Here is a 12,190-nt window from a genome sequence, read left to right as displayed (position 1 = left end):
TTGCCAACAACATAGATGTCAGTCTTCAGCCAATTCCATTCACTCCATGTGACATCAAGAAACAGCTGAGGACACTGGATATCACAAAGGCTATGAGTGCCATTAGCATCTCAGCTGTTGGGCTAAATACTTGCGCATGAGGACTATATGTGTCACTAGTCAAGTTCTGCCATATCTAGAATACTGGCCTCGACCCAAAAATATGGAAAATTGCCTCATTATGCCCTGTCTGCAGAAACAGGCCAAAACTGACCTAGTCAATAAGTACGCGTGAAAGTATTGGAAGTTGCTGTTCAGTGACAATTTTTCAGCTATAACTTGCTAATTGGTGCTCAGTTTTGATTCCGAAAGGACCACTCTAGACCTTATTACAACTTTATTCCAAACAGGAACAAACGAACTAAGATAATAAAATGTGAGGCTGGATGAACACAGCAGGCCCAGCAGCATCTCAGGAGCACAAAAGCTGATGTTTCGGGCCTAGACCCTTCATCAGAGCATTTGTGCTCCTGAGATGCTGCTGGGCCTGCTGTGTTCATCCAGACTCACATTTTATTATCTTGGATTCTCCAGCATCTGCAGTTCCCATTATCACTGATACAAAAGAACTAAGCTCCACAGACAAATATAGAGAGTGCTGGAGAAACTCATCAGATCTAGCTACATCTGTGGAGAGCCAAACAGAGCTAATGTTTCACATCAAATCTCTCCTTCACACCTTTTCAAAAATTCAGTGGACTCAGGGCATCACTGCCAAAGTTTATCAGGCTCATGTCCAAATTGAAACAAGTTTTGCTGCTTCAACAATGACCTTCCAACAATTTTAAGGTCAGATGTTGATTGTTCATCGTGGTGTTTTGTCCCATGTACAACTCTCAGATACTGATGCTGTCCATGCTCACCTGAGAAAACAAAACTGGAGAGCACTCATGTTTAGGTGGACAAATTGAAACTATTATTGTTGCCGTATAATGACAAATGACCATGTCCAACAAAAGAGAATGGAACAATTTCTCCTTGATGTTCAATGGTACATCTATTTCTGACTTCTCCACCCTTAACATTTTTACCACTGATCAGAAATTTAACTGGACAAGCCACAGATAAACTTTGGCAACAAAAACAGGTCAGTGACTGGGAATTTTGTGGTGGTTAACTTGCCTCTTGACTCCCAAAGCCAGTCTGCTATATGCAAGGCCTAACCGCGTCAGGAATTTCCTCTTTTAAGTTACTCTTAAGGCGTGGGCATCACTGACTGGGCAGAATTTATTGCCTGTCCCTGGTTGCCCTTGAAAAGGTGAAAGTGAGCTGCCTTCTCGAATTGCTGCAGTCAATCTGCTTTGGTAGATCCATAATTCCATTTGGGAGAGAATTCCAGGATTTTAACCCAGCAACAGTGAAGAAACAGTGATACATTTTCAAGTCAGGATGGTGAGCGGCTCAAAGGGAAACTTGCACATTGTCGCGTTCATATGTATTGACTGGATAGAAGTCATCATGGATTTGTAAGGTGCTGCCTGAGGATCTCTGGCAATTTTTTGCAGTGCAACAAGTGGATTGCATGGATTATTTTGTTGTGTCAGTGGTAGAGGCAGTGGATGTTTATGAATGCAGTGTTATTTGTGAATGTGATAAACACTCTCCATTTGGATGCTTAACTGCAAGCCTAACAATTTTCATCAAAGAAGTGAAACTGGACAGATCATGAGGCATTGACCTAAGCAGTGGAAAAGGCAATGACAGCAAGAGCCCTGTCAACTCGGCAAAGTCCTCCTTAACAAGATCTCCGGGCCAGTGCTAAAAACTGGGAGATCTGTCTCACAGGTGAGTCAACCAACAGCCTGAGAAAGCCACACTCACTGAATCTTACCTGACAGACAATGTACCAAACAACAACAACATCACCATCGCTCGATATGTCCTGTTCCATTGAGTAACACAGACCCAGCAGAGGTGGCGGCACAGTGGTATATAGTCAGGCAGAAGTTGCCCTGGGAGTTCTCAAATTGGCTCTATGTCCCATGAAGCAGGTCAGGTCCTAAAGAACATAGCTGCAAGACTGGGTCTGCATCGGATGGTGAGGAAACCACCAGAGGGAAAAGTGTACATGTCCTCATTCTTACCAATCTGCTGGCCACAGATGCGTCTGTCCGCGACAGTATCAATAAGAATGATCACTACACAGTCCGTGTGGAGATGAAGTCCTTCCTTCACGTTGAGAATACCATCCATCTTGCTGACTGGAACTATCACTGTGCTGAATGGAACAGACTTCAAACCGATCTAGCAACTTAAGTTTGAGCACCAAAGAGGGGCTTGGTGCCTTCAACAGCTGCAGAATTGCACTCCATAACAATCTGTTAACTCATGGCCTGGCATATCCTCCACTTAACCACTACCATCAATCTAGGGGATCAACCCTCGTTCAATGGAGAGTGCAGGATGGCATGCCAGGAGCAGCACAAGGCATGCATAAAAATGTGGTGCCAATCTGGTGAAGCTACCAAAGAGGATTACTTAAATGCCAAACAGCATAAGCAGCAAGAGATAGAGCTATTTGATGCTACAACCATCAGCTTAAACCTATGCTCTGCAGTCCTGCCACATCCAGTCAGAAATGGTGGTGACAATTAAATAACTCACTGGAGGAGAAGGCTCCACAAATATCCCCATCCTCACAAATAGAAGAGCCCAGCACATCAGTACAAAAGATAAGGCTGAAGCGTTCACAACAATCTTCAGTCAGAAGTACTAATTGGATGATCCATCTTGGTCTCTGCCAATGGCGCCCAGCATTACTGAAACGAGTCATCAGCCAATTCAATTCACTCCACATGATATCAATAAATAGTTGAGGACACTGGATACTGGGAAGACTATGGGTGCTGGCAACGTTCTAGCAGTAGTACTGAACACCTGTGCTCAAGAACTTGCCATCCCTGACAAAGGTGTCCAAAACACTTCCAACACTGGCATCTACCCAACAATGTGGAAAACTGCCGAGATAAAAAAGCAGGATGAATCCAACTCGGCCAATTACTGCCACGTCAGTCTACTCTCATTCATCAGTAAAGTGATGGAAGGTGTCATCACCAGTGGTATCAGGCAGCACCTGCTCAGCAATAACCTACTCAGTGACACCCAGTTTGGGTTCTTCGAGGGCCACTCAGCTCCTGACCTCATTACAGCCTTGGTTCAAACATGTGCAAAAGAGCTGAATTCCGGAGGTGAGGCGGGAATGACAGCCTTTGGCATCAACGCTGCATTTGACTAAATGTGCCATCAAGAACCCCTAACAAGACTGGAATCAACAGAGTAATCTCTCCACTGGGTGCAGACATATCTGGCATATAGGGAGATGGTTCTAGATGTTACAGGTCAGTTATCTCAGCTCCAGGACATGTCTGCAGGAGTTCCTCAGGGTAGTGTCTTCAGCCCAACCACCTTCAATTACTTCATCAATGACCTTCCCTCCATTATTAGGTCGAAGTGGGATGTTTTGCTGATTGTTGCACAATGTTTAGCACCATTTGTGACTCCTCAGATACTGAAGTAGTCCATGTTCAAATTCAACAAGATCTGGACAATATCCAGGATGGAGCTGAGAAGGGGCACGTAATATTCATGCCACACAAATGCCAGGCAATGACCATCTCCAATAAGAGGCAATCTCACCACTGCCCTTAACATTCAATAGTGTTATCGTCACTGTCTCCCTCACTCTCAACATCCTGGGTGTGATCATTGACCATAAACTCAATTGGATTCATCACATAAAGACAGTGGCTGTAAGAGCAGATCACAGGCCAGGAATACTGTGGTGAGTAACTCATTTCCTGACTCCCCAAAACCTGCCCACCATCTATCGGGCACAAGTCAGGAATGTCATGGAATACTCCCCACTTGTCTGGGTGGGTGCAATTCCAACAACATTTAAGAGCTTGATACCATCAAGGACAAAGCATCCTGTTTGATTAGCACAACATTCACAAGCATACACTCCCTCCACTGCCGATGTTCAGCAACAGCAGTGTATCTCAAATTACACTACAGAAAATCACCAAAGATCCATAGACAGCATTGTCCAAACCCACAACTATTTCTATCTAGAAGGTCAAGGACAGCAGATACTTGGGAACATCACCACCTGCAAGTTCCCCTCCAAGCTATTTACCATCCTGACTTGGAAATATATCGCTTTTCCATCATTGGGTAAATTCCAAGATTTCACTACGAAGGGGATTGTGGGTCGACCCACAGCATATGGATGGCAGCAGTTCAAGAAGACAGCTCACCACCACCTTCTCAAGGGCAACCAGGAACAGACAATAAATGTTGGCCAGCCAGCAGTGCCCAGGTCCCACGAGCGAACAGCAAAGAAAAATCAGTATCATGCATCACAAGGCAGACTGCTTTAACCATTCACAGCATCCATCACTGTATACCATCTGTAAGATGCTTTGCAGTAATTCATAATATTATTTTAACTACTTTCTAAAACAGGACCTCTACAACTACAGGGAAATGGCAGCAGGTATGTCAGATAATGCAACATATAAGACATCTTTCAAATATACACCATATTGACTTAGAACTTTATTGCTCCATTATTTTTACTGGTCTAAAATGCGAGAATTCTTTGCCTGACAGCACTCTGCATATACTTATACCAAAAGTACCACAACAGTTTAAGAAGGTGCCTCATGACAGCTTTGTTCAGGATAATTAGGAATAGGCAATGAATGCTTGCTTTAGTAGCTACTACCACGTCCCATTTTGTTTGCTTTTAGTTTTTGCCATGCTTCAGAGAGCCACCACGATGCTTGGCAATCATCTTGGGCTCAACCGTGTTTTCTATTGTTTTTGGCATCTGATTTAACAGGCAGCTTCACTTCCTACGAACCACAGCATTGTTGAACAGAAGTCTCTGTCACTCTTCATGGTATAGGAGAAGGATTTACAGATTGATCATCAAAATGTTTTCCTTGATCATCATGTATTGAGCTGGGACTTGGACTGAGAGATTGTGGCCCACTCCACTACAAGATCTTTCCGATGAAAGCCACACTCCTTGAAAACTAAAAAAAAGTCTGAATGTACTACTCAGGAAAAGCCAAATAAAAAACAAAGTTAACAGATAGGCTCATTTGATAGCTGTTGACAATTTGAAGGCATAATAACTATATGAGATACTAATGTGCAACACTTTGTTGCTGGAGAACATCATGCTGTGAGATCCTTTGTGGGCCGTCTGCTTGCAGTGGAGATAACTTTAAAGATAGATTGAAAGATAGATTGAACAGCAGGTAGCTATTGACTTCAAAAGAGAATGAACCAAGTACAGTTCAAAATGAATTGCCTTGGCAAAAATAAAATTAGAAAAATAATGCAATTTAGAAAGGGGAACAATGCAGAAGTGATTATTAAAAGGGGAGTATCTGAGTGAAATAGCACTGCCAAGGAGTTATAAATGAAAAACAAAATGGCTAGGGAAATCTGAGAGATAAAACTAAATAGAAAACACCTTTAAAAAGCTAAGACATTTCAGCAGTGAAACAAATTGTGGGAAGCTGAGAGCACTAGATTTTAATGAAAATTTAAGCTCTATAGGACATGTCACATGTTGAAAATGCTATAAAAATGCAAGCTTTCATAATTGAAATAGGTGTTTCACTGCTGTAATCAAATGATTTAAGAATTCCTTGCCCTGCAAGAGTAATCTCATTGAGAATTCAGTACAATATAAAAGCTCTATAGAAACTGACAGCACCATGCATGCCATTTAAGGAAGCTTAAAATTTAAAAGGTTGCGTCCAATAAAGGACTGAAGAGCTATTGAAGGTTGTTTTCTAATTTTGTGACAAATCTAAGGAGGGGTCCTGGACAGGAACTCAGCTGTTATCACATTACTCCAACAGCACAGACTCATCCAAGGAGGAAGTCCTTGTTGTGATCAGGAAATCTTAACTCATTTTATTTGTTCAGGAAGAGCACAGAGACATGATAATGTCAATGTTCCAGCCATCAAAGGACCACTGTAATCCTTCCATTAATTACACCCAGAGTTACAAGGGGATCACTTTAATTGGTACAGAAATAGTCAGCTTTTAAGTGAATGTGAATGCTTAAATGAGGCTATTATGTTACAGAGCTGCTTTTTCTCAGTCCAGTCATAGATCTCATCTGTTTGATGTTGAATTCATTAGAAGTTGATGCACAATGACTCACATCTATCAGATTTTGTGATGCATACGCACATCCAAAAGGTGTGGAATAAAGTCAAAGGAATTTATCTTAAAATACCAACAATATTGCAAGGTGAATCCCCATTGTGCCTGACTCCTGTACAGAAACACTATTATCTGACAAACAGATTCAAAAACTAATTGACTTAATCATTAGTGACATACACTCAGTTCATCGTATTTCCTCGCATGAATCCCATCTCCCTGATGAATAATGCCCTTAGCACTAAATCTAGTTTGAAAGTGTGCAATAATTTTTTTTTTAAAAATCAGCATAAAGAACATTTATCTTACTTCTAAGAGAACTAAATCATATCTCCAATTCCAATGCAATAAACCTTATCTTTGATGCAACATAGAATTACTTTACTGAATGTAAATGTGAACAGAACGACTCAGGGAAGACACAAAATGCCTGAGTTCCAGGCTAGACAATACGAATTATGGCAGTTAACTTTCACAATATAAAGTAAGCCCAAACAGTAATTAAAACCTGACCAAATTCTTGGTAATTACTCTTGGTAATAGTAAAGTCTCTACTTCCTTAAAATCATTGTAGGTATCTATTTTTTGATCTGAATATTTCATTCACTGTAAATTTGGAGTATCAGAAACAAAATAGGAAGACTTTCAATGTTTGATATTTTTAATCAAATGGCACTACAATAAGAAACCATCCTGAGATATTTGCAATGATTCACTAATGCCATTTTGGGGAGGAAATCTGCCATCCTCACCAGGCCTGGTCTACATGTGACACCTGGCCCATGGTAAGGAAGAAGGTACAAGATCATCAAACAATGGCCCAAGCATCTGTGATCCCAAATCACAGAGAGGCCTCAAGAACATCAGGTATTGTAAAAGCTTCTGTTTAGAACTATAGATTTGATTTTGACTTAAAACGGATTTGAAAGTCTATATGTTAACTAATAAGCATTTCTATCTGGATTCAAGGTCCATGTGAATCACGTTGCCATGAAGATGGGCTTTGAGATGGTACAGATCATTGAAAGCCACTGTAGAATTGGCTCATGGACTTCTCTTCAGCGATCCCTGACCAAACAAATAGGTTAGAACTGGAGTGGAAGGGTGATGGTGGTGTTGTGGGGCAGGGGGTATGGGCTGGAAAATAGAAGTATCTAGCACTAATAACAGAAACTGTGAACTGGAGAAGCTCAACAACGTTAAAGCCACACATATGACGCGATTCTTCTTTGGAATTGAAGACAATAACACACATTAAACTGTCCACACAAATGCTACCAATCCTGCTGTGTTTCTCCTGCATTTGCTGTTTTTATTCCAAAATAATAACTACTGGTTCACGAAACAGAACAACAGACACAGGCCATCTAGCACCAGCATCCAAATCTCCCACAGACTGTTCCACCTTGCAAGTTGGGCAAATGGAGACATACATGATGTTTATCCCAGAAATACGTAAATTGTCCCATGTCCCTGAATTTAGAATCAATGGCAGCCACCACAAAATTGTATGCCAATACCTTTGAGAAGAGGGGCAAAATCTGTGCATGAAAAGCTAACTATTTCCATTTGTTTACTTTGAAATAAAACAACACAAATACAAACATTATATTTTTGTTTTTATTAGGGGAGGCACAGTGGCTCAGTGGCTAGCACCACTGCCTCACAGCACCAGGGACCCAGGCCTGGTTCCACCCTCTGGCGAATGTGTGGAGTTTGCATGTTCTCCCCATGTCTGCATGGGTTTCCTCTGGATACTCCAATTTCCTCCCACAGTCTAAAGATCTGCAAGTTAAGTGGATTGGCTATGCTAAATTGACCATTGTGCCCATGGATATGTAGGCTAGGTGGATTAGTCATAGGGAATGCTGGGTTACAGGGATGGAGCGTGGTAGATCTGGGTGGCATGCTCTTTGCAGGGTTGGTGTGGACTTGATGGGCTGAATGGCCGGCTTCCACACTGTAGGGAATTTATAATTCTCTGCAATCAATTCACAAATCAGCACTGATATAATTATTTTCTAGAGAAGCAGTGTGAAAACTACAAATTCTGGCTGAATATAAGAGATAGAATAAGTGGCTTGACTTCATAAGCTGTTAACCAGGTTGATTTGCTGAGCAGAACCACTCAATATTAATCTGGCAAGTGTGTTATACTCTCTTAGGACTGCCGGTCATTCTAAAGGTCAGCAGACTTGAGGACTAGCTACATCTCACAATTGATTAAAAATAATACAACTTTGCTAAAGAATATTTAATTCACTGCACTCTTGAATGTTTGCATCATACCAAGAGTTAAGCTTAACAGTATCTCTGATTCTTTGTGTTATCTACAAATGAACCATACCCTTCAGTGACACTGTTTTCTATGCAATATGCATTCTGCAGTGAGACTCATGTTGCTTTATAACATACCATACATCCTGTGGTGTCAATCTTTCGATCACTCACACAGCGATAATTTCTCGTGCAGCCTCCATTATCCCGGGAGCAGTCACGCACAGGGCCGAATGAGGACAACAGATCGTCTGGCGTTTCAAAGTATGTAGATCGCATAGCTTCCTCCCTTTAAAGAACACGAGAATTGAATGCGTTAGAGCAATGCTGCGGAATTAAATTGACCCCAACAGCAACTAGCCCAGGAGGAAAGAAGTCTTGACAACACACACTGCAAACCTCATTCATCTATTTCATGAGTCCAGACAACTAGCTTAATGTTCCACATTGTTTCATCCTTCAGAGACTGCCAGTCTAAATTAGACCATTTAGAAGCATAACTACTCATGTGCAAATTTAAATTCTGCTGTCTTCTCAGGGTATGAGATTGTTCAGAACTGACTGCACCTATCTGTTGATATATGTCAACTGAATTTTAAAACCATTAGAAAGAAAATCAAAACTCAGTGAAAAATCAGCAATGCTGTATGGTTCAATGAATTTTGAGGGAACATAGCCACAAAGATATTCAACTCATTGAGTTTTTGTGATCACTGGAAACAGTGATTAGCCTTTCTTCACTGGATCTTGAAAGCCCATTTCAAAAAGCTCGGATTTATTTTTCGGAAGCATTTGTTTTCAATCATTTCCTCCTGACTTTAGGAAGCTACAAGCATTACTGAATTCAGTTCACAGTCACCTTCTGGGATAGGATCCTCATGAGCAGTAAAACCAAAACATATAGAGAAAAAAATAAATGAGTAATCCGTTTTAAGGTGTTTTAATCATTACAAAATTGATGAATTTAGAGTTTAAGTTATCATGACATTGTATTCCTTTTAAGACATTTATTTATGAGATATGTCACCAAGTGTCTTAATTTTTGAACAAAGATTCATTTCCACTCTGGGTTTATCACTGAAAAATTATGTTCCCTTTTAGGGAGAATGAAAATATTTTCAATGAAGTTATCAATGACAGTATGTATTCATAATTCCCAGCAAAGTACACTCCATTGGCTGACTGTTTGTCTGCTTGCCAAACAAAAGACTAAGGAGGACTATGGCCGTAGGAAGAAGAATGGATAAAGGTGTAAAGAAACCATTGTCTTCAGCATGACTGTTCAGCAGTCAATCAGATACATATCATCATAAAACAAGGACCATTTAAACATGGATGGTGGCTCATACTTTCCAAATTCCTGACACAGAATTCTTAACCTGTGATATTCTAACAGGTATGCAGAAATAAAGGTGAAACTTTAACACAGAGTCAGTGGAATTTTAAACCTTGGATAACACAGTGTAGAGCTGGATGAACACAGCAGGCCAAGTAGCATCAGAGGAGCAGAAAAACTGACATTTCGGGTCAAGACCCTTCTTCAGAAAAAAAACCTTGACCTCAGTTCCGGGCATCTATAGGCAAATATTGCCAGTTGTAGTCATACAGCATGGTAACAGATCCTCCTGTAAAACAAGTCCATGCCAACCATAATCCTAAACTAAAGCATACTTACCTAACTGTGCTTGGCCCCATATCCCTCCAAACCTTTCTCATTCATGTAATCATTTAAAAGTCTTTTAAACGTTGTGACTGCACCCGTATCCACCACTTCCTCTGGAAGTTCATTCCATGTGTAAGCCACTGTCTCATAACAAAAGTAGTCTCTAACACCCTTTTTAAAACTTTCTCCTCTCACCTTAAACATGTGTCTCCTAATCTTGAAACATCCCAGCTTAGGGAAAAGACACCTGAAATTCACCTTATCTATACCTGTCTTGATTTTAAAAACCTCTGTAAGGTCACCCCTCCACCTCCTGTGCTCAAGTGGAGAAAGTCCCAGCCTGTCCAGCCTGTCCCTATAACTGAGTTGACTGAGTAGACGCTGCAATTGAGAAGCAGTGACAAAGAAAATAAGAAATGGAGTCTCACAAACGCAATTGAGATTATAAAATGATAGCGTTAACTACATTATTGGATACTTTTATATTCAGAATTTGAATTACCACGTGTAAGGTCAACACTACATTACACGATGCTACCTGGTAGGATAACATAAGGATTTTTTAGCGAGTTTTGAGAAGATTTGTAGCTCAGGTTGAGGTTCTGGATGTGAGTTTGCTCGCTGAGCTGGAAGGTTAGTTTTCAGACGTTTTGTCACCATTCTCGGCAACATCGTCAGTGAGCCTCCGACGAAGCGCTGGTGTTATGTCCCGCTTTCTATTTATTAATATAATTAATTATATAAATAGAAAGTGGGACATAACACCAGCGCTTCGTCGGAGGCTCACTGACGATGTTACCTAGAATGGTGACGAAACGTCTGAAAACTAACCTTCCAGCTCAGCGAGCAAACTCACATCCATAAGGATTTTTTACATGCTTAGAGTTATGCTTCAAGGACTGACTATTACAAAACAATGTAATGAATAGGAAAGAGCCATAAGAATGGCAGCGTGAGTTGGTGACAAGTGGAAACTGTTTTTATGCTGGCAGACTGAAAGGGATATATTATAATATTGATTAACCAGGAGTTACAGCAAAAATAAAACAACATGTAAATTCCACATGTCCTCTCCATTCATAATCTTTAAATTTTATTTTGTCAGTCAGTAACAAAAATAGAAATTACTGGGAAAGCTCAGCAGGTTTGGTTGCATCTGTGGAGCGAAATCAGAGTTAACATTTTGGGTCGATATAGCTAAAGAATGGAAGCAGTAAACTTAATAATATTACAAGATGCTTCAGCACAAGGTTATGAGGCTGCTCATTTTATTTAGTCTAAGCCAACTTTACTTGCTCAAGCTTTATTAGGGTCAAGACTGAAAGCCTGACTTCATTCATATAATTCAACAAAGTTCTAATAGCAACTGCAAACGGGTTCAAGTGGCAGTCATAACATCTTGATTAAATGACACAGTAATAGTTCTTTTGAAATTACCTTATCAAATATCTTGGCCCTTTTATAATATTAGGTTAATTAACTCTGGCAAAAGAAATGCACTATAACTCAAATTTGTACAATATTGCTTGAAATAAGCAACTGCATAGTCATTAAATCAACCTGTTACAATGGGATGTCTTAAGATACAAATTGTAGGACCTGATTGGAATCTTAATCAATCGATACTTTAATAGTGTCCATACCCCTGGACCAGGAGGCCTGGGCTGAAGAACTGCCTGGTCTAGAGGTATGTAATAACATCCAAGAGCAGGTTGATTCGAAAAATAGGTTAAATTTAAAATATGCTTCTGGCCATTCAAATATTTTGGTTTTGTTGCACACCTTCCTAATTACAATGCACTTTTTTTTCTGAAAGTGAAACCAGCAGGCATTTCTAGTTCAACCTAAACCTATTATTTAGTGTTTACAGTGATCTCTGGAGACTTTGTTAATTGGTAGCCTAAGGTCTGTAGTGAATCATTAGATTTTGCTGGTGAACCCGCCTGTTGTTTACAGACAGTTCACTTTAATTAAAGAGTCTTGATAAATCCTTTATCCAATTAGCTACTACTTCCTGATC

At 40.4% G+C, this 12,190-nt stretch overlaps 1 protein-coding gene across 3 annotated transcripts in view; it reads right to left on the bottom strand.

The window, feature by feature from the left end:
• LOC125465340 (astrotactin-2-like) overlaps nucleotides 1-12,190 on the bottom strand; it is a 1,528,414-nt gene that overhangs the window by 743,997 nt on the left and 772,227 nt on the right. For all 3 annotated transcript variants that reach the window (XM_048558686.2, XM_048558687.2, XM_048558689.2), the window contains one exon: nucleotides 8,646-8,796. In XM_048558686.2, coding sequence (XP_048414643.1) covers nucleotides 8,646-8,796 — 151 coding nt within the window. The remainder of the gene's footprint in view (nucleotides 1-8,645; nucleotides 8,797-12,190) is intronic.

Source organism: Stegostoma tigrinum, chromosome 29, assembly GCF_030684315.1.
Source record: "Stegostoma tigrinum isolate sSteTig4 chromosome 29, sSteTig4.hap1, whole genome shotgun sequence".
NCBI lineage: Eukaryota > Metazoa > Chordata > Chondrichthyes > Orectolobiformes > Stegostomatidae > Stegostoma > Stegostoma tigrinum.
Note: the sequence above shows the minus strand (reverse complement) of the source record. Positions and strands in the feature narration are given on the sequence as shown.